Raw genomic sequence first — 23,895 nt, forward strand, 5'->3', positions numbered from 1 at the left:
AAAGTAAAAATCTTCACCAGCAACAAGGACTAAAGTAGATTTTGAAATCTATTAGAGAGTAACAGAGTCACTATTGTTGTAATTTAACTGTCAATTTCAATAATCAATTTTAGAATTTAAATTCTAATAATTATAGTTCATGAACATATAGATAAATTAACCAACAAGGAAAATGTTTGCCAGAAAACAATGGCGGCACTGCTGCAGTTGCAATAATACAGTATTGCCGCTGATACGGACCAGTAGAAATGGAGATGTGTCTTCCATAACTCCTACACAGCTCCTACTGCTCAGTCATTAGGCGAACGACCATATACAGGTAGAAACTGACTGTAGATTGGGCCCAGTAGTGTTTTTTTCTAAAACATCAGAGAACTCACGGAAGTACAAGCAGAAAGGGGCTTCCTCAATTTGCAGCTACATGCAGCTCCTCTCATGGTTCTGAACCATACGGCTCAGATTATATTCGATATTCGGCACCTATGGGGATTTGTATATGCCAGATTGCGAATCTACAGGATACTATCACCAATGTATATATTTGTATCGATTTACATATAGTAGTAGTGATTGGCTGAGAGCCGTAGCCACGCCTACTGGCAGGTCATAAAGGGCTGCTCCTAACCAGACCCAGGTCAATCTGGACTGGTCGACCTCGATGTACTACGCTCCAGTCTTTTGTTAATAAAAGCCTTGGTTTGAGTCAACAAGTCTTTGAGTCAACCGACGCGCTATAATTTTATTAACAAAAATTTCAATGAATGGTGCAAATGCTGCAACCAGAATGCCTCAAAATGGACTCGCAGTCAGCTACTGCTCAGAGTGATTTCAGGCATATCTGCAGCGATCAGACCGCATCATGGAGGAAGAAACAGATAAACTGCTAGTCCTGATGTCCATGGTGTCCACGAGAGCCTATAAAAATATCCAGGACACAACCTCCTACATGGCTGCCATGAATGTGCTGAGGGGACTCTATGAGCGGCCTGTGAATAAGGTTTATGCCAGGCACATGCTGGCGACCAGGAGGCAGCAGCCCAGTGAGTCTTGCAGAGCCTACCTCCAGGCACTGAGGTTACTGGGTAGAGCTTGTGCGTGCACTGACAAAACTGCGGCCGGGATCACCAACGACCTCATCAGGGACACTTATGTGGCTGGGGTCCGATCCAATAAGGTGAGGCAACGATTACTGGAGCATGGGGGAGACAGCCTGGTGGAGACCGTTCAAATCGCTGAAACAATGGAGGCTGCAGCCCTAAGCATGGACGTCTATACACAGGGCTGGGTCCCCCATTACGATGTGAGTAGAACGCCTGTATTTAACCCAGCCTCCCCACGCCCTGTCGATGGCCTCGCCTCCGCTGCCACACTACCCAACGCAGCCCTGAAGTGCTACATCTGCAGGAGGGAGAAGCACAGTTGATCCCTGTACCCTGCGAGGAAGGCCCGATGCCAGAAGTGCAGAAAGCACTTCACCAGCGCCTGGCAGTCCAAAATGGCCAATGCCAAGCACAGTGCCTCGTGTGAGGCCCAATCGCCTTTCCCAAATTCGAATTACTCATCCTCGGAACTCTCATCAAATGAGAGCGAGGAATTGATCGCGCGGCAATGCTTGATGTCACGACACAAGCACTGCGTATGGATGGTGCCCCTCTCGCAACGCTCCACCCTCACCGCTGTGATGCTGATCCCTGACGTGGCTCCCCTGCCCAACAGGACCTTCACGTCAGCAGGCCCCGATGGTCTGCCTGTACCACGAGTGTCGCCAACTCTGCAGCTCAACGCTGACTGCCGCCTCTGCAACTTGCCGTTGGCCCACCCACTCTGATGACGTTACCGTGCGATTGTAGTGCGCACCAGGCCAAGGCCCCATGATGCTCTGTCCCTACTCCAGTGACGCGAGGATCCACCAGATGGCCCCCCCCCAGTGATGAGTGACATCGTCACGCCAGCCTCCACAGTCACCAACACAGGCAGCAGCCCCACTCCCTGTATCAGTTGCTGCATCAGTGACATTAAACCAGGACCAGCCGCACCCCCTATTTAAGGCCATGGAAACTATTAAGGTGAAGAGCCAGTAATGCTCACTGTCTGTTCGATTCAGGTTCGACGGGGAGCTTCATTCACCTGGATCTGGTCCAACGATGTGCGCTGGCAGTTCACCCGACAGACCAGAAGATCTCACTGGCCACAAGAGCCCACTCAACGGGCATCAATTTTTGTGTGGTGACCTTGAAAGTTGAGGGCATCAAATTTACAAGGTTTAAGTTGCTTGTCTATCTCAATTATGTGCGCCTGTGTTGTTGAGATTGAATTTCCAATGCCATTTTTTTTTAAAAACGGTGTCACTGCATTTTGGGGATCCCCATTCTCCACTCTCTGTCTGCCACCACTCTACCCCGGAGAACTCCTGCCAGCGACAGCCCACACCAGTCCCCGCGCCCCCGATGCTCCACTTGCAGCCTCTCCACCCTCTGGGTCGCTCCTCCAGCACTCTTCACCAACCTCACCCCTGGCTGGAAACCGATTACCACTAAAAGCCGGCAGCACAGCTTTGGGGACTGGAAATTTATTAAAAGTGAGGTGCGCAGACTGCTGGATGAGGGCTTCATCGAGCCCAGTGCAAGTCCCTGGAGGGCGCAGGTGGTAGTGGTGAAGAACGGGGAGAAGCTGCGGAAGGTGATTGACTAGTCAAACGGTCAACCACTTCATGCTCTTGGATGCTTACCCTCTTCCGCGAATCACGGATGTGATGAATCAGATCACCCAATACCGTGTGTTTTCCACCATCAACCTCCGTTCAGACCTCCACCAGCTCCCAATCCGCCTGGAGGTCCACCCTTTCACGCCCTTCGAAGCGAACGGGCATTTGTATCAATTCCTCAGGGTCCCCTTCGGTGTCACTAATGGAGTCACGGTTTTTCAGCGAGAGATGGACCGGATGGTAGACCAGAACGCCCTAACAGCTACATTCCTGAATCTGGACAATGTCACCATTTGTGGCCACGACCCACAGGACCACAACACCAACCTTGAGAAATTCTTCCAAACCATGAAACGGCTGAATCTGACCTACAATTTCAAGAAGTGTGTCTTCCAGACCACTCGCCTCGTAATTCTAGGTTGCGTGGTGGAAAATGGGATGGTAAAGCCCGACTGCATGCGCCCTCTCATGGACCTTCCACCGCCCCAAACTCAGAAGGCATTCAAACACTGCCTGGGTTTTTTCTTCCTATTATGCCCAATGGGTCCCACAGTACACTGACAAGTCTCAGTCACTGATTAAGTCCACCTCCTCCTTCCCCTTGTCAGCAGAAGCCAGAGCGGCTTTCGACCACATCAAGTCAGACATCACCACGGCCACTCTGCACACCGTAGACGAATCCATACCCTTCCAAGTGGAGAGCGATGCGTCTGACTTTGCACTGGCAACTACCTTAAACCAGGCCGGTAGGCCTGTTGTCTTCTTTTCTAAGACCCTCCAGGTCCCAGAATCCCAACACTCCTCTGTCGAGAAGGAGGCCCAGGCCATTGTGGTACGTCGTTGGAGACACTACCTCGCTGGCAGGCACTTTACACTGCTGAACGACCAATGTGCGATCTCATTTATGTTTATCAGCAAACAGCGGGGTAAGATCAAAAACAACAAGATTGCAACCCAAACGAAAGTGGGAAAAAGATTTAAAAATAAAGATAAAAAATGAAATATAGGAAAAGTTATACTCTGGAACTATGAGAAATATAATAAATATGAGGTCACACATGATACAATATAATTGGTTACACAGGCTATATATCACGCCCCAAAAGTTAAATAAATGGGATCCAACATTATCAGATAGATCTTTTCGTTGTAAGAAGGAAACGGGAACAACAGTACATGCAATTTGGGCATGTGAGAAAGTGAAAAAGTTTTGGGAAGATCTAAATCAGGTATTAAATAAAATCACAAAAAGCAACATACCAAAAAATCCAGAGATCTTTCTTCTAAGTAAAGAATTAGGCCTCAAACTGGATGAAGCGCAAAAAAGATTTATTATGATAGCTTTAGCTGTAGCAAAAAAATGTATAATGTCAACTTGGAAATCAGAAGAGAGCCTGAGAGTACAGCAATGGTACATAGAAATGAATAAATGTATCCCATTGGAAAAAATAACATATAATTTAAAAAATAAAGTCACATTTCTTGAACAAATTTGGGAACCGTACATGGAACATAACAGAGAGAGCCTACCGTGGACCTCTACTCCCTAAAATGATAGAATGAGAAGACGAAATGAACTGACCCAGTGTGTAAAAGTAGATGACACAATTTTCTTTTTATTTTCATTGTGTGATGACATTGTTTAATGGGTTCATTGTATTGTATATGTTGAATGTTTAATGGGTTTGGAGGGGGGTGGGAAGGAGGGAGGGAAGGTAGGGGGAAAAAATAGGGAGAAAATGCCACTGTGTATATTTCAGAGGGAAATGTTTGTATATATTTTGATTGATATGGTTCATAGTGTGAAAAACAATTAAAAAAAAACAAGATTGTCAGGTGGAAAATCGAACTCTCTATCTTCAACTACAACATTCTGTACCGGCCTGGCAAACTCAATGACCCGCCTAACGCCCTTCCCCGTGGGACATGCGCCAGTGTACAACTGGAACAGGGTGCAGAGACTCCATGAGGACCTCTGTCATCCAGGGGTCACCAGGTTCCCCCACTTTGTAAAGGCCCGTAACCTGCCCTATACGGTTGAGGAGACCTGAGCCTGCCCAGTATGCGCTGAGTTCATGCCCAACTTTTTCCGGCCCGAGAAGACCCACGTCATTAAAGCCACCTGGCCCTTCGAACGTCTTAGTGTGGGCTTCAAGAGGTCCCTACCGTCGACGAACCGTAAAACCTACATTCTCATGGTGATCAATGAGTACTCCTGCATCCCGTTCGCTATTCCCTGCCCGGACATGACTGCCTCCTCAGTCATAAACGCACTGTACAGCATCTTCACCATTTTCGGGTACCCCAGTTACATCCATAGTGACCAGGGGTCCTCATTTATGAGTGCGGGGCTGAGACAGTACTTTCTGGAGCACGGTATTGCTTCGAGCAGGACCACTAGCTATAACCCGCACAGTAACATGCAGGTCAAAAGGGAAAATGCCACCATCTGGAAAGTGATCACACTTGCCCTCCAATCTAAAGGCCTCCCCACCACTTGCTGGCAGGATGTCCTCCCAAATGCCCTACACTCCATCAGGTCCCTGTTATACACTGCCACCAACGCTACCCCACACGAACGGATGTCGGAAGTCGGAATTGGGAACTCCGGCTTAGCTGACAGTCCCTGGACCTGTCTTGCTGATACCTCATGTCCGCTACTCAAAAAACAACCCCCTAGTCGACCGGGTAACGCTGTTACACACTAATCCGCACTACACCTATATCGAGTATCTGGACAGGCAGGAGGACATGGTCTCGCTAAACGACCTGGCCCAAGCAGAGTCTAACATTGTTACATTTCAACCCAAACTGCATCCAATCCTCCCCTAGGTTATTTGCTGGGACAGTGGGACCAGCAGCACCTCGCAGATGACAAAGGCAGCAGATTGGACCAGCCCATGGCCAACGATGACTGTGGACTAGGCGAAACTGCGCCCACACCCGGGGACCCCAGAGATGATACTCCGCCAGCTACCCCGATCCCGACGCCACAGCGATTACATCAGATAATCAGGCCTCCCGACCATTACAGCCCATGAACACTGCATGCTATACACCCCCCCTCCTTTTTCTTCGTACTCATCCCGGGGTCAGTTCCTAAAGAAGGGGTGAATGTGATTGTACAGGATACTATCACCAATGTATATATTTACATATAGTAGTAGTGATTGGCTGAGAGCCGTAGCCACGGCTACTGGCAGGTCATAAAGGGCTGCTCCTAACCAGACCCAGGTCAGTCTGGACTGGTCAACCTCGATGTACTACGCTCCAGTCATTTGTTAATGAAAGCCTTGGTTTGAGTCAACAAGTCTTTGAGTCATTCGACGCGCGACACAGATAAGTGAATTTTCTGGTTGCTTGAGATTGTGTGTTGAGTAACTGGCAAAATGATTAGTAGGGAGGCCGTCAATTTTAAACTTTTGTGTTTTTTACCCATTTATTTTCTGTGATTTTTTTTTTGCCAGTTACTTGAGGATGCCGGTTGCTTAAATTCTGGATAATGTGGATTTTACTTCAACCTATGTAGGCTAGGTTGATAACGGTTATCATTCGAATTCTGTGTTTAATTTATAAAAGAACATAAGACATAAGAGCAGAATTAGAAAACTCGGCCCATTGAGCCTGCTCTTTCATTCGAGTCATGACTTTTAAAAAAATTATTTATTTTTCACACTATAAACTATATTAATCAAAATACACAAACATTTCCCTCTTGAATATACACAGTGTCATTTTTCCCCCCTCCCTCCCTCCCATCCCCTCCAAACCCCTTAAACATTCAACATATACAATACAACAAACCCATTAAACAATCTCATCACACAATGAAAATAAACAAGAAAATGGTGTCATCTACTTTTACACACTGGGTCAGTTCATTTCGTCTTCTTCTCATTCTATCATTTTTGGGGGTGGAGGTCCGCGGAAGTCCTCTCTGTTGTGTTCCATGTAAGGTCCCCAAATTTGTTCAAATAATGTGACTTTATTTTTTAAATTATATGTTATTTTTTCCAATAGAATACATTTATTCATTTCTATGTACCATTGCTGTACTCTCAGGCTCTCTTCCGATTTCCAAGTTGACATTATACATTTTTTTGCTACAGCTAAGACTACCATAATAAATCTTTTTTGAGCTTCATCCAGTTTGAGCCCTAATTCTTTACTTCTTTTATTACTTAGAAGATCTCTAGATTTTTTGGTATGTTGCTTTTTGTGATTTTATTTAATACCTGATTTAGATCTTCCCAAAACTTTTTCACTTTCTCACATGCCCAAATTGCATGTACTGTTGTTCCCGTTTCCTTCTTATAGCAAAAGCATCTATCTGATACTGTTGGATCCCATTTATTTAACTTTTGGGGCGTGATATATAGCCTGTGTAACCAATTATATTGTATCATGCGTAACCTCGTATTTATTATATTTCTCATAGTTCCGGAGCATAACTTTTCCTATATTTCATTTTTTATCTTTATTTTTAGATCTTTTTCCCACTTCTGTTTGGGTTTATAGCTTATTTCATTTTCTTTCTCTTGCAGCTTGATGTACATGTTTGTTGTAAATCTTTTAATTATCATTGTGTCTGTAATCACATATTCAAAGCTGCTTCCTTCTGATAATCTCAGTCTGCTTCCCAATTTGTCCTTTAAGTAGGTGTTCAGTTGGTGGTATGCAAATATTGTACCATGAGTTATTCCAAATTTGTTCAAATGATAATAAATTATTTCCCAAAAAACAATTTTCTATTCTTTTAATTCCTTTTCTCTCCCATTTTCTAAAGGAAAGGTTATTCATTGTGAAAGGGATTAGTTGATTTTGCGTCAATAATAATATTGGTAGTTGGTAATTTGTTTTTTTCCTTTCTACGTGAATCTTCTTCCAGATGTTGAGTAGATGGACTTCTATATTGCACCAGTTTTTCATCCCACTTATAAAGTATATGTTCTGGTACCTTCTCCCCTATTTTATCTTGGTCCAATCTGCTGTTTCCCTTGTTTGATAAAAATCTCATAGGTATATTAATTGTGCTGCTCTATAATAATTCTTAAAGTTTGGTAGCTGCAAACCACCTTATTTGTACCATTCTGTTAATTTATCTAGCGCTATCCTCAGTTTCCCCCCTTTCCATAACAATTTCCTTATTATTCTCTTTAGTTCATTGAAGAATGTCTCTGTTAAGGGAATTGGTAATGATTGAAATAGGTATCGTATCCTTGGGAAGATATTCATTTTAATGCAATTTACCCTTCCTATCAGTGTTAGTGGTAAATCTTTCCAATGTTCTAAGTCATCTTGTAATTTCATCATCAATGTCTGATAATTTAATTTGTATTGATGGCCTAGATTATTATCTAGTCTAATACCTAGGTATCAGATTGCTTGTGTTTGCCATTTAAATGGTGATTCTTTTCTAAACTTTGTGAAATCCGCATTATTCATTGGCATCGCTTCACTTTTATTTGCGTTGATCTTGTATCCCGATATTTCTCCATATTCCTTCAATTTCTTATGTAATTCTTTTATTGATAATTCTGGTTCTGTTAAGTATACTACGATGTCATCTGCAAATAAACTGATTTTATATTCCTTCTCTTTTATTTTTATCCCTTTTATTTTATTTTCTGTTCTTATTAGTTCTACCAATGGTTCTATTGCTAAAGCGAACAGTGAGGGAGATAGTGGACATCCCTGCCTAGTTGACCTGCTTAATTTAAATTGGTTCGATATATATCCATTTACTGTCACCTTCGCCATTGGTCCCTTATATAATGCTTTAATCCAATTAATATATTTCTCTGATAGGTTGAACTTCTGAAATAATTTGAATAAATAATTCCATTCTACCCTATCAAAGGCTTTCTCTGCATCTAAAGCAACAACCACTGTTGGCATCTCATTTCCTTGTTCTGCATGGATTAAGTTAATGAACTTACAGACATTGTCCGTTGTTCGTCTTTTCTTAATAAATCCAGTTTGATCTTGTTTTACTATTTTTGGTACACAGTCGGCCAATCTGTTTGCTAATAGTTTTGCTATTATCTTATAATGTGAGTTAAGTAGAGATATTGATCTATATGATGCTGGTGTTAGTGGATTTTTCCCCGTCTCTGGTATTACTGCAATTATTGCTGTTTTACATGAATCTGGCAAGTTTTGTGTTTCTTCTATTTGGTTCATTACTTCCAGGAGAGGAGGAATTAATAACTCTTTAAATATTTTATAGAATTCTATTGGGAGTCCGTCCTCTCCAAGCGTTCTATTGTTCGGTAGCTTTTTTAATATATCCTATACTTCCTCTATTTCAAATGGTTTTATCAATTTGTTTTGCTCCTCTTCTTGCAATTTCGGTAGTTCAATTTTAGCTAGAAACTCATCTATTTTGTCTTCTTTCCCTTCGTTCTCAGTTTGGTATAATTGCTCTGGTAGAAATGACTGATGTATTTTTCCTCTCAACCCCATTCTCATGCCTTCTCTTCATATCAGTGCAGATTTCAGATTTATAGTCAGCATACATACATGACATCACATACAAACCGGAGATTCCTTTTCTCCTGTGAGCGTGGCAGAATTACCACTAATTGGTGTGCAAAAAAAACTGTACACAATGTATACATATAAACAAACAAAGTGTGAACAGATAACAAATGAAAAGAAACTAACTGCAATGCATAGAGAATTTTTAAAAAAACAATAAAGTGCAAAAGTAAGGATTCTTAAATGAGTCCCTGATTGAGGAGTCTGATAGTGGAGGGGTAGCCACTGTTGCTAAACCTGGAGGTGCGAGTCTTGTAGCACCTGTACATCCTTCCTGATGGCAGCAGTGAGAACAGTGTGTGTGCTGGGGTGATGTGATTGCTGCTGCTCCTTAATGGCAGTGTTCCCTGTAGATGGTCTTGATAATGGGAAAGGTTTTGCCTGCAATGTCCTGGGCTATGTCCACAACCTTTTGGAGGGCTTTATGCTCAGGGGTATTGGCGTCCCCATGCCAGACTGTGATGCAGCCGGTCAGCACACTTTCCACCAAACCTCTGTAGAAATTTACCAGGGTTTCTGGTGTCATACCAAACCTCCGCAAATTACTGAGGATGTAGAGGCCCTAACGTGCTTTCTTCACAATACCATTAGTGTGTTGGGTCGAGGAAAGATCCTCTGAGATAGTGACTTCTGTGACAGAATATAGATATGTTTTTGGGAGATATATTAGGGCAGAGTTTTTTAGAGTAGGTCACATACAAACACTTTAAAACAGGTCTTGTTTAAAATACTGGAGCTCTGCTAATGCTAGACATGTTGGGGCCTCAGAGCCTTTGCAAAAGCTTTGGAGAGTGCCCAAGAGACTTCACTAATGTTGTTTACAAAAAGGCAAGAGATGAAAGAGCTTGTCAGAGCCGCAGACAGTCTGCAGTGGAACTTGCTGTTCTCGGATGGTCATGTGAGAGACAAACAGGCTTTCTCTCTGAGAGGGAGAGGAAGATAGAGAAAGAGAGAGAGAGAGAGACAGAGATCAGTTCTACAGTTCTGCAGCAGCAGCTGGGACTGGAACAGGACAAGCTGGCAAGCTTGTGGAAAACCCCATTTGGAAGATGGGTTGTGAGTGTTTAGTTCAGGCTGGTCAAAGCCCTTGTGGTTCATGCAAGAGGAGAGGACTGGCTGTCTAATGTTTCACTTGGAATAAGAGAAACAAAAAGGTACTTTGTGGTAACCTTAAAGAAAAAGGTTATCATCTGGAGAACTCTGAGGGGGCAAGTTTCGTCAGCAAGACACTGAAGTGGCTGATTAAAAAGGAATCAGTTTTGGGTGACCTGGAACAACAAATCTCTCTCTGAAAACTGATAAGAACCTTCCTGAGCGGTAACCCTTTACCTTTCAAGAACCAAAGCCTGGTGAACTTTATACATGTTAAATTCTGTGCATAGTATAAGAATTGCCTGCAACCAGTGAACTTGGAGGAATGAGAAGCGAGATTGGACTGTGAATCAAAGAACTTTTCTGAACTTACACACACATTACATACACGTGCACTTAGAATTAGAATGGGATTAAGTTAGGTTAGTTAAGTCATTAGTGATAAGTTAAAGTGTGATCCTGTTTTCATGTTTAAAGATAATTAAAAGCAACTTTTGTTTAAGTCACCATTTGTCTTGGTGAATATCTATTGCTGCTGAGTTTTGGGGTCCTCAGGGTTCGTAACACTTTCCAGAACTTAAATGTGCTCACCCTCTCCACCTCTGATCTCCCAATGATCACTGGATTGTATACCTCTGGTTTTTCTTTCCTGAAGTCAACAATCAGCTCCTTAGTTTTGGTGACATTGAGTGCAAGGTTATTGTTGTGCAATATTCAGCCAAATTTTCAATCTCCCTCCTGTCTGCTGACTTGTCACCTTCCTTTATACAACCCACTATCGTGGTATCATCAGCAAATTTGTAGATGGTGTTATTGTTGTACCAAGCCATATAATCAGAGGTGTAAAGTAAGTAGAGCAGGGGGCTAAGCACACAGCCCTACGGTACTGATGGAGATTGTGGAGGTGTTCTTACCAATTCTCATTGATCGTGGTCTGGAGGTGAGGAAATCCATAACCCAGTGACACAGTACGGTGTTGAGTCCCAGGTTTTGGAGTTTGCTGATCAGTTTTGAAGGGATGATACTATTTCATGACCTCTGGATAATCTCTTCATCCAAAGATGATGAATTGAATTCATTTCTATCTTCTCTAATGTAATAATTTCTGTATTAAATGATTGTGTCCACAAGTGATCATCCATCCCAGTTCACAAAAATAAAAATTAATTTGCTTTGAAGATCATAGAGTTCAGATAAGTGTTCTCCAAATATATCTGCTCCACTTCATACAATATCTCTGCTTAAGGGCTGCCTTGGGGAAAACGAGCTTCAGATAATCTGTGATTACTCTGAATAACAGCCTATAACTGTTTTCATACTTGCATCCCACTAATCGGCCATTCAGTGTCCCAGGATAAGAATGGGGGTTTGGCTTTTCGCACTTGACCAAGCCTAACTGGGACACTGAACGCTTTCACACTTGCAAGGTGCCATCCCCGGGGTTAGGACTGTTCTATCTTCTACTGGTGACATTGTGAGAATTATCCAAAGTGCTTTTTCAGAAAAATGTAATAATTCAGTGTTAACAATAGCTGTACAGATGAGATGTGAGAGAAGAAAAGGGGGGAGGGGGGGTGTCTGCTAGAATACAAGGGAAGGACAGTTCTTGCAGGCAAGGCCAACTTGATATATTTTTTAAAACTGCAAAAGAACGGGAACATGTGACAAAGCATCATACCAAATAAGGATAAGAATAAATAAGAGTTGGGGTCGCAAAAATCATGGGAATGGGAGGAGTAAACAAGGGCGGGCTTTAAGACGAGGAGCGGAACAGCTTTTGATAGGTTAAACTAACATATCAATTACTCAGTTAACTAACCAATTAAATTAACAAAGGAGTGGTTATTAACACAAAGAAATGTATAAAAAGGTTGTTGAATATCAGTGAGTGTGCCTTCTCTGAAGGAGACCCGCTCTTGCAAGAACGTTGAATAAAAGGTTATATCGCTTCACTGATTGACTCTGAAAAATTATTTCATCAGTGAGCTGGGTTTCTCACAACGTCATGATACATTGAGTGATGGTGGATCTGCCCTAAATCCTGATCAATGTATTTATGATCTTATATTTGAACAAAATTAATCATCCCTAATTATAACATAATTAAGCTTTATGTACAGCACAGTACGAGACCTTCAGCCCCTGTTGTTGTTGGGCTGACCTATATAAACCTTTATAAGGGACTGTCGGAAACTGATAGCAATAAAGAGCAATAGCGGACAATTTTTAAACAGCATGGGAAAATTGGTAGAGCTATTGCACAAATATAGAAATACCATAGGAAAAAGCGATGGCGGATCTGTCCTCCCAGAATTCTGTGCAGCAGAGAAAGGGCTGTATGCACAGAACACTCATGGAGAGGCTTCTCTGCCACACAACATTCTGGAAAGTCAGGTCTGCCATTGGTTTCCCCCCCATGGTCTTGATAAATTGTGCACTCTAGTGCTACCAACTTTCCCACACTGTTTAAAAATTGTCTACTATTGTCCTCTCTCTCACCGTGACTTTCCCACAGCAAAGTTTATACCTTTATTTTAATTTTTTCTTCCTTCACGTTCCTGCACTCATGCAAAAACTTAGATAATTTCAATCCCATAATACAATTGCCCTTTCTACACTTGCCTGATTGCAATGCTTGTACTAGAGGTCGAGGCCGTCAATCCCCAGTGTGAGATGATGTATCTGATGCTGGCATTGAGACAATTTTCCTTTCACACTAGACAGTTTAAAGGCTGATTGGCCGTTGATTCCTGGGACCACTAGCAAGTGTGAAAGGGACTTAAGTATAGTCTGGTAAAACTGCAGTAGTGCGTGTAACACAAGTTAATTGAGAAGGAAAACAAAAACACAACAAATTAGCCATTTGCAATTCAGTTTGCACATTCATTTCTCATGGTGTTAATTGTTACAACTCTGTTCTGGGGAGATTACAATGTCCTGAGCGATGTTACTATCGTGTGGTTAAAATTTACAAATAGTGCTCTCAACTTATTAGGAAATAGCTGAAAACCATGTGTTTTGTTGCATCAATTCATTGCGATTCACCATTTGCTAATATAAAAAATAATCTCACGATGAATGTGCCTGCTACTACCAGTATGAACGTATCCCATTAATTTATAGTGGGGAAAAAATAAATAGCAGATTATTCCAAATTACTGGAATTTTGCACTTGTTCATAATCATCCAGTAAATTTCAAGAAATCACTGCATTTGTGATGTTAAAACTAAATTTGTCACAACGACCCCATTGTTTAGAAGGGGGATAAATGAAAGTTACATTCATTGCATGCAAGAAACATTTGACGTCAAAAGTGTTGCATAATAGTAATCTAGAAATATTTTGAAAAATAATTGACTTTTCTTTCTACTTCCTTTTCTCTCAGACTTTCTTTTTCACGTATCTAAATTGAGTCCAACTAACCAGGAGTTCCTCATTTTTTATCTAATGAAAGATGGCAACACCTGTACTCTGCAGGGGCTACAAGGGGTTGCAGACTCTGGGGGAGCAGCAGACTGGCGTCGGGCACCAAAAATGGGGAGAAAACCTTCCATTGATAAAGGAAAAGGAGATGACATTACCATACAAGACAGTGACCACGGCAGTGAACCAGGAAGGGGCTCAGCGACTGAGGGACCCACACAGGCTGCTGGAGACTTGCAGATGGGGGGGCCTGCAAAGGCTTCTGGAGACTGACTCATGAGACCAGGTATTGGAACTGGGATTCGAGATGGTGCTTAGGGCAAGAAGGGCTCCCAGCGCTGAAGGCTTCCTGATGGTGTCGGAGGTGTGGATCTGGAATTTGGGTTGCCAATGGATCGAAAAGGATTCTGTGCAGCTGCAGGAGCGCTGGAGGCAAATCGACAGACGCTCAGAGGGGACTCTCTTTTGCTTCTCTTTCTCTTTTACTGCGAGGGGCGCCAAGGCAAATCTTTGTCTGCCATACAGGCAATTTTGTGTAATATTACTTGTTCTGTACTATTACATGACAATAAAAAAATCTTGAATGAGGAATAAGGATAAGTAGGTGACTGCTGTTACCAGATACCCTGTTGATACTATCCCAACACTTTCAATTCTCATTTCCAGCATGCTGCAGTGCCAAAAGTTAACACTTAGGGTGAAAACATTCTAATATATCTTACTGCAGCATATTCTAGGCAAGTAATTTCGTTAATGCTGGACTCTGATCTTCATGTTGAAGCACTTCTTCCAATCACTTTCTGGAGTGTTTCTTCCAGAATACAACTATTTTGCTGTAACTTTTGATCTTTATCTATGTTTTGAGGCTTTCAATTGGCACCTACTGCTAGCTATAACTAATTTATCTACATTCACACAATTAAGGAGTGACTGAAGATGTTGTTGGAAGATGGTTGGAGGATTCTACTGCTGCACTAGTGTTCAGAACTAGCATATTCATACTTCAAAATTAAAATTAAAATTTTAATTTACACATACACTCAGCACGGTAATAGGCCATTTCGGCCCATGAGTCCATGCTGCCCAATTATCCTACACCCCGGTCGGTACGTTTCATGCAGTGGGAGGAATCCCAGGGGCTCCAGTTTCCTTCCACTATTTGAAACGACCTGGGGGTTGTAGGTTAATTGGGTGGATCAGGCTTGTGAGCCAAAAGGGCCTGTTCCCGAGTTGTATGTATGTCTAAATTTAAAGTTATGTTTTAAAATCATGTGGCTTTGTATCAGATCAATGTTTACAAACATAAGCAGAGAAAAGAAAGACCACTAATTTTAATAATCAAATTACATGAACTACATACTGTTCAGTTTGTACAGAAATCAAACTTGAGGAACTCAGCCGATCAAGCAGCATTCAGGGGAGGGGGGGGGAGAGGGATTGTCGACGTTTTGGATCGAGACCTACACAAGGACTCTAAACAGTCTGGTTGACAGTTTTCTTCATTCCCGTTGGTCAGATATTTCTCTATTTTTCTTTAACTATCTTATTCACTTGTCAAATGAACCAAACCACATTTTCTCATTTTAATTGGAATGAGCTGCCAGAGGAGGCTACTGAAGCAGGTGCAATTACAGTGTTCAAGAGGCATTTGGACAGATATATGGATAGGAAAGGCCCAGAAGGATATGAACCAAATGCAGGCAAATGGGACGAGGCCAGAATGCCAATTCGGTATGCAGGAACTAGTTGGGCTGAGGGCCTATTCCATGATGCAATGCTCTATGATTATGACTGATTTTCCACTATCAACATTTTCACCTAAAATATTCCATCTTATGTTGCAATGACAATTTCTATCCCATCTTTAAGATAAAATATACATTTTAAATGTTCAAAATACACTCAGGATGTTGCTTTTACTCATTACTGCTCCCACACCATATTATATATTCTCTGGCTTAAGGATACTTCCCCTGTGCTCCTTGCCATCCAAACATCAACAGCTCCTGCATGATGAAAACCCAGTGTCCCTTACAACGTATCTTTGTCCAAGTAGAAAACTAATGGAGAATCAGAATTTAATGTCATGAACAAGTCATGAAATTCGTTGTTTTGTGGCAGCGTCACAGTGCAAACATTCATATTATAACCAGCTTACAACATTACTGTAAAAAAATAAAAATGCACAAAAGTAAGGCAGTGTCTTTGGCTCATTGATTATTCAGGAATCTGATGGCAGTGGAGAAGAAGCTGCCCTTGTGCCATTGAGTGCTCATCTTTAGATTCCAGTATCTTTTTTCCCAATGGTAGCAAAATGAAGAGGGCATGACAGAGGTGGTGGGGGTCTTTGAGGATAGAGGCTGCTTTTTAAGATATTGCCTCATGTAGATGTCCTTGATGGAGTGAGTCTGGTGCCTGTGATGTCGCAGGCCGAGTTAACAGCCCTCTGGAGTTTATTCTTGTCCTGAGAGTTGGTGTCTCCATACCAGACAGTGATGCAACCAGCCTGAATGCTCTCCATGACAAATCTGTGGAAGTTTTCAGAGTCTTACCAAATCTCCTCAAACTTCTCACAAAGAATAGCTGCTGGCAAGCCTTCTTCATGATTACATCAACATGGAGGCTCCAGGACAGATCCTTGGAGATGTTGACACCCTGGAGTTTAAAGTTCTTGAACCTCTCCACTACTGAGCCCTCAGTGAGGACTGGGTCGTGTTTCCCTGACTTCCTTCTGAAGTCCACAATCATCTCCTTGGTTTTGCTAACATTAAGCGTGAGGTCGTTGTCGTTACCCCATTCAATGAGCTGATCTATCTCCCTCCTGTACGCTTCTTCATTGCCGTTTGTGATTTTGCTGACAACTGTGATGTCATCAGCAAACTTGTAGATGGCATTGGAATTGTGCCAGGCCACACAGTCATGGGTGTATGAGTAGAGCAGTGGGCTAAGCACGCATCCTTGGGGTGCACCTGTGTGGATAATCAGTGAGAAGGAGCCGTTGTTTCCAATTCGTACTGACTGTGGTCTTGCGATGAGAAAGTCAAGGATCCAGTGGCAGAGTGGGGTACAGAGGCCTAGAGTTTGTAGCTTCTTGACCAGTACTGAGGGAATAATGGTACTGAGGGAATAATGGTACCGAGGGCCAAGCTGTCGTCGATGTAGAGCAGCCGTATGTATGAATTGCTGTTTTTGAGGTGATCCAGAGCTGAGTGGAGAGCCAGTGATATTGAACCTGCTGTGAAGCAATTGTGACAATAGGCGAATTGCAATGGGTCTAAATCTATGCTTTCTTCTATTGGTATATGAATGGATATTATCTTGTAGTTATCTGCCTTAATGACTATCGGCCAGTGGCACAGGGCTGCATTCAACCCACACTAATGGGATCGTGAAGAAAGCACGTCAGCACCTCTACTTCCTCAGGAGACTGCAGAGGTTTGGCCAGATATGACATCGGAAACCCTGGCAAATTTCGACAGATGTGTGGTGGAAAGTGCGTTGACTGGCTGAATCACTGTCTGGTATGAGCGGAAAGCCCTGCTAAAGATATTGGGCATACCATGGACATCACAGTTAATTTCATGGCTTAATTCAGGAGGAGAGTTAATAGCCAATGCTCATGGTTGTGTCACATTTAACCCAAATTGATGAAGAATGTCAGGTTTCATGAATCACATAGACTTATTACACCATATTAAGTTGCAGGGTAATATCTATTGTTTTTCTATGTTAGAAATTAAATTTAATATTTTCAACTGCTATGGAGGGATCTAAATATAATTTCTGTACTGCTGATACTGCTCTTTTGTTCCCTTAAATAAAACCAACTGTGTAAATTCTCAATTACTGCAACATGGAAATGAGTCAGAAGTTGTCTAAACAGGAGGAAAACTTTTTCAACAATATACACACAAACAACAATAAAAAAATGGTTTTCTGCCAGGTCAGAGACAGATTTTAAAGGCACTCAAAACAAAACCTCAGGGCCGAGCTTTGGAGGACCCATGCCTCGCCAATAATTGAAAAGCAGAAAAAACATGTGAGAAAGCTGATTTTAAAACGGAAAATGACAGATAAACGTAGCAGATCAGGGAGCACATGGGAAATCAAGCAATCAGCCACCTCAAGTAACCGGCAAAAAAATTCATAGGACGTAAATAGGTTAAAAAAAATATATTCATTTAAAATCGGTGCCCGTTAGTTCACCATTTAAACAAAACGCAATCTTAAGCAACCGGCAAATTCACTTATCTGGCATCTACCAGTCCCCATCGGTGCTGGATACTGGAGGTTTCACTGTACCGTATTTAAAAATATATTAGATACTGGTGATCCTACATCAGAACTGTTACCTGTTTCTCTCTCTTTGTAAATGATGCTAGATCTTCTATTTTTTCTAGCATTTAAAAAAAATTGCCTGCTTATCACCCCTGAGTTTTCTTATTTCCATACTTCATTGCTGATTGCGAATCGTGCAACTAATTCTCCTGCAATCTTTGTGTCACATTTGGATTTACAATTGCTTTTCATCTTGCAATCTAAACCCCACAATGTTTATTAATTCCTATGACCTCAAAGCCATACATGTCCATTTATTTTCTGGTGACAAGATTGAGGAAAAATAAGGTTTACAGACAGAATGCATTACTGCACTTCATCTAATTTCAACAATCTTCTGAGGACAGACTGAGTCAATAGCCCCTTCGAGCTGGATGACAGCAAGCACCCGCCCACTCACCATACCCACCTAAAATAACTGAGAACCCCAACTCACTTTGTTGGATGGATTTTACTCCTCTCAACATGGTTGCAGCGAAAATGTAGAAGCATCCTTTGTGATCAAATTCCACCTCGCCCATAAGACTGAATGAAGCGCCCAGACAGATGGGCATCATGGCAGTGTACTTAAGAACATGATGGTGCTTTCCCAAGAAGAGCTTTGAAATGGCAATGGTAAAGAGCGGGGTGGTGGTGGAGATCACCTGTGCAAAGGAGACCTGCACGCAATTTAACCCCATGTTCCCAAAAGCGATGGTGGCGCAGAAGGTCAGGCTCAAGAGAAAGACTCGGACTTTGGCAGCAGTGGGCAGGCCGCTAATTTCTTTGATTTTCAGATTGACGAACCCCATTCTGATCAGAAGGTAGTCGACAACAATGGCCGTCAGCATGTGGAGCGCCGACAGCAGGAGAGGGTACCGAAAATTGTACACAGCGAAGATGCATTTGTTGAGGCTGGTGATGGTGGTCCCCGTGGCGAGGAGCACGGCGACCGCGGCGAAGGTGTGCACCATCTGCCTCTTCTTCGCGGTCTCCCTGCTTGCTTGATCGGAGAGCGGCGGAGGAAACTCCGGGAAAACATCAGCAGTTGTCATGGTAACTCCATCTTCGGATTATTTTGCACCCGTGTCCGCTAACACTCGGGGTTCCTCCGCGTTGAAATTAAACACAGGAAGGGGCTGATCCTGTCCATTTCAGCAGCTCGATCTTTGTGAAACACCGCCCGTTGAACACAGCCGTTCATCGTTCGATGGTTGTTTGTTTCATGGGTAAAGGAGGAATAGGTGTTTTAAATGAGAGAAGAGCGATTTCCGAAGTCTCTACGCCTTGCTGTAGCTGGACGTTTCCGATGAATGACCGTGCTTCTGGGAACGCTTTTCTCACCCGCCGGCTGCGCATCGAATTGCTTGGAGCCTCCGCTGAAATGGAGCGAGGGCAGGATCGCACGTCACTCTTCCAAATTTAGTTTGATGATCTTGTGACCTTCCCTGCTAACATTTTTAAAAAAACGCGGGGTCAACGGCCATTCTTTACTAAATGGACTGCGCAGGAACGTCCACACGTTTATTTTTGTTTCACAATCACAACCGGAATGCATCGTGCTCAGATTCACGACGCCGATTCACGCAGAAACAAAACGGGAGCCCGTGGGCTAATGGTTGCACCGTTTTCCTCTCACGTGATCCTGACTCCTTCCTCCTTCACATGTTGCAATGTTTGAAGGACGCCTGTCGCCGAGCAACGGACAACACTTGATTTGCGTCAACCTCAATCCTTGCCTTTGTGATTTTCCTGAGCTTGGAACAAGTCAGAGGGAAGTTAATCACCCCTCACAGGATGCCATCGGAATAGATTTTTAGAAAGCATGTAATAAAGTTCCTTCGAAGAGGTCTGAGGGTGACTGATGAGATTGAAGACAGTTACACTGGACACGGAAGATTTTGCTTCCTGAACATTTTGGGGAGTATTTTATGAATTACAAAAAAAAAATCACTTTAAATCTTTCTATCATGTATCTATTTGTTCCAAATTTAACCTGTTTTTTTTGTGATTTCCCGTCATATTTTAAGTGTATTTCAAGCATACAAAACCACGAAGTGCAACATCATTAAAATTTCTTTTTTTTTGCATCACACTTGGACTTCTTCCTTGCTGATCTTGATGCAGTCGGTAGGCACTTTCGGGGGTCAATTGCCCCGTTTGTCAAGCCGCATATTTTGGCAAAATGCGGCTGTGGGGAGACCACGTGAATGTGCAGGAGGCGCCTGCAAGGTGAGCTTGGCAACCCTCCTCCAAGAGGGATAATCTCCGCAGCACAGTGGGCCCCTCCCCAGCCATCTGAATGCAGCCGCCTAAAAGCATTCGGATGACAGTCAGCTGGTGAGCGCCTGACAGCTCCTATCCCTGTTCCCGCTGCCCGCTCTCTCCCCACTCAAGAAATCAGTCCCACACTGTCGGGCGGCCAGCGAGGGCTGTCCCCACACTGTGGGCACTGATTTCGAGAGTGGGGAAAAGGGGGCTGGCTGAAACAATGCCGGTACCCGACTTGAGCGCCTCCTTGTCCTCTGCCGGCCGTTCAGCCCCCGTCTTCTCCCCCACTGGTGCTCCAGCCTTCTCCCCCGCCGGCCGCTCCAGCCCCGTGAGTGGGGAGAGAGCGGGGCAGCAGGATCAGTGTGGGGACGTCCCCGCACTGATAGCCCGCGTTGGCTGTCCCAACTGACAGCCAGCCATCCTGACTTGACAGCCCAAGGGACAGGAGCCAGCTGTCCTTTCAGGTGGCCAGCGCTGCGCTTTCAACGCTGCCACCTGAACTGCAATTTAAAGGGCTGCTTCTTCAGGCCATTCTTAGTGGAGAATGCACCTGAAAAAGCCTAGTGATGAAATGGTGAAAGGTTTCACCAGGACATTGCGACCATGGAAAAGCAGTATCAGGGCAACTGGAATCCATCAATGCTGGCTGACTATTGTTGAACACTGACACGAGAGGCATGAAATGCTGAAAATCAGAAGCAAAACAGTTTAGGTCCGTTGAACTAACAGAATATGTCAGCATCATTATGAGATTAAAAGTGCTATTGTGGCGAACCGGCCCCACTTGTACCGCTGTGTGGCGGGGCAGCCACGTGAAAATGGCACCGTCGGGGGACCTCCTTGCCTCGTGGCTTTAGCCCAGCGCGCGCCTCAGGCAGAGATGATGATGTCACCTCCCATGTGTGGGCGGAGCTCATGATGCCCTTAAAGGGGCACGCACGAGTTTTTAAATAAATGGTCATTGAGAACCTCCAACGTGGTGGTTGTGAGTCTTCTTCATCGTAGCTCCCGCTACTTTGATGACCCTGTTGAGTCCAGACGTTTTTCCGGCCTCCCAGCATGGATCCCGCAGAGATCCACGCTGTCGCGGTGAAACTGTCCCCCTTCTGGACACATCGCCCACATACATGGTTCGGGCAGGCGGAAGCGCAGTTTCGCCTCTGAAACATTTCTTCAGACACCGCGATGTTTTACCACGTTGTGAGCATACTCGACGAGGAGACCGCGGCCAGGGTGGACTACCTCATCCACAACCCGCCGGACGTTGCTAAATACCCTGACCTCAAGAACCTCCTCCTTGGCACTTTCAGCCTCTCCCCACTTTCAGCCTCTCTCCCTCCAGACTCCTGCATTTGGACAGGCTAGGAGACAGAACCCTGTCGGCCCTGATGGACGAGATGCTGGCGCTGGCGGAGGATCACAAGCTCTGCTTCTTGTTCGCCAGATCTTCCTTGAGCAGATACCCAAAGACGTACAGCTCCTGCTGGCAAACGAGGACTTCTCTGACCCACGGCGAGTTGCAGACCGTACAAACACCCTCTGGCGAACCAAGTGGGAGAACGAGGCCGCCCTCAGCCAGGTCACCCGCCCAGGACCGAGTCAGCTGCAGGCCTCCCCCTGGGCACAAGCCGGAAGAAACACCACCCCACCTGGTGTTTCTACCACCAACGCTGGGGGGCTCAAGTCCGTAAGTGCAGACAGCCCTGTACCTTTCAGGGAAACGACTCGGCCAGCCGCCGCTGATGGCTGCGGTGGCTGACCACGCGAATAGCCTCCTGCACATGACCGACAAGTCCACCGGCCAACCTTTCCGAGTAAACACCAGAGCGGAGCTGAGCATCTTACTCCTGAATGCCCTTGATACCCGCACCAGAGCACGGAGCCCTACGCTGCGGACAACCAACGGATCCAACATTGAGACCTTCGGCACTCGCAGGGCGCAGATCTAGATCAGGAAGGACAAGTTCCGCTGGAGATTTGTGCTGGCCTCAGTGGGCACTGCACTGTTGGGGGCCAATTTCCTCAGAGCGCATGGCCTGCTGGTGGATGTTAAGGGCAAATGACTAGTCAACACTCGCACTTTTCAGTCCGTCCGCCTTGATGCCACAGAGGCCTGTAAGCCTAAGATAGCTGCCATCACAGCTCCCAGGAACGAATATTCCAGCATACTCGATGAGTTCCCCACCATCCTATAGCGCAGTTCACCCTGCCATGCCCCAGCACGGGGTCTATCACCACATCTCCACTCAAGGCCCCCTGCTGCACGCCAAGGCCAGGCAACTACCTGCCGAGAAGCTACAGCTAGCCAAGGAAGAGTTCTCCCACCTGCAGGAGTTGGGAATTGTCCGCAGGTCCGATAGTCCCTGGGCCTCCCCTCTCCAGAGGGTCCCCAAGACTTCTGAGGGCTGGCGACCCTGTGGGGATTATCGGCGCCTGAATGACGTGACTACGCCAGACAGATATCCCATCCTGCATATTCAAGACTTGACAGCAAACTTGCACGGCACTCAGGTCTTCTCGAAGGTCGACCTGGTACGGGGCTACCATCAGATCCCGGTCCACCCTAATGACATCGTTAAGACCACGATCATCACCCTGTTCAGGCTGTTTGAATTCTTGTGGATGCCTTTTGGACTAAAAAACACAGCACAGATGTTCCAGCGCCTGATGGATGCAGTGAGCAGGGACCTGGACTTTGTGTTCATATACCTCGATGACATTCTCATTGCTAGCTGGGACTACGATGAGCACAAGGTCCATCTCCGCACCCTGTTTGCCCACTTGGCAGAGTTCGGCCTCACGGTCAATATGGCCAAGTTCCAATTCGACAAGCAGACGCTGCAATTCCTGGAACACACTATCTCGGCGGCCGGAGCCGCTCCAGCACCAGAGAAGGTCGCCACTATGCGTCAGTTCCCGAAACCCACCACCCTCAAGGGCCTGCAAGAGTTTGTTGGCTTGGTGAACTTTTACCATTGGATCATCCCTGGCCATTATTCTCGATGATCGCCGCGAAGGACAAGGTCCTGGTTTGGTCAGAAGAGGCGGAGGGTGCCTTTGCATCAACAAAGGACATGCTGGCGAATGCCACGCTATTGGCCCACCCACACCCAGAGGCCCACACCGTGCTCTCAGTAGATGCCTCGGCCACGGCCGTTGGGTGTGCTGGAGCAGTGGGTCAATGGCCAGTGGCGCCTGCTGGCCTTCTTCAGTAGGCACCTCAACCCCTGGAACTCAAGTACAGCACCTTCGATAGGGAGCCATCAGACACTTCCAGTACTTCCTGGAGGGCAGGCCATTCACCGAACACAAGCTGCTCACGCAGGCCCTTACCATGGCCAAAGATCCCTGGTTGGCTCACCAGCAGTGGCACCTATCCAACGTGTCGGACTTCACCACAGACATCCGGCACAGGGCAGGTAGAGACAATATTGTGGCGGATGCGCTTTCACGACCCGCAATCCACAGCCTCGCCTCCGGCCTAAACTACACCCAGCTGGCACAGGCCCAGAGGGAGATCGCAGAGACACAGGCCATCTGCACCGCT

The 23,895-nt window shown here is 44.8% G+C and overlaps 1 protein-coding gene across 6 annotated transcripts in view; it reads right to left on the reverse strand.

The window, feature by feature from the left end:
- Positions 1-23,895, reverse strand: part of slc35e4 (solute carrier family 35 member E4) — a 67,318-nt gene that overhangs the window by 38,333 nt on the left and 5,090 nt on the right. Inside the window, exon 1 of one of the 6 annotated variants that reach the window (XM_069932942.1) lies at positions 18,535-18,692. The exons of 1 other annotated variant lie outside the window; for it this stretch is intronic. In XM_069932942.1, the coding sequence (XP_069789043.1) occupies positions 18,535-18,590 (56 nt within the window). In that variant the 5' untranslated portion in view covers positions 18,591-18,692. Of the gene's footprint in view, positions 1-18,507; positions 19,763-23,895 lie in introns of those variants that run through there. 4 more of the 6 variants (XM_069932941.1, XM_069932943.1, XM_069932939.1 and 1 more) reach the window with 4 other exon arrangements.

Source organism: Narcine bancroftii, chromosome 4, assembly GCF_036971445.1.
Source record: "Narcine bancroftii isolate sNarBan1 chromosome 4, sNarBan1.hap1, whole genome shotgun sequence".
Taxonomy (NCBI): domain Eukaryota; kingdom Metazoa; phylum Chordata; class Chondrichthyes; order Torpediniformes; family Narcinidae; genus Narcine; species Narcine bancroftii.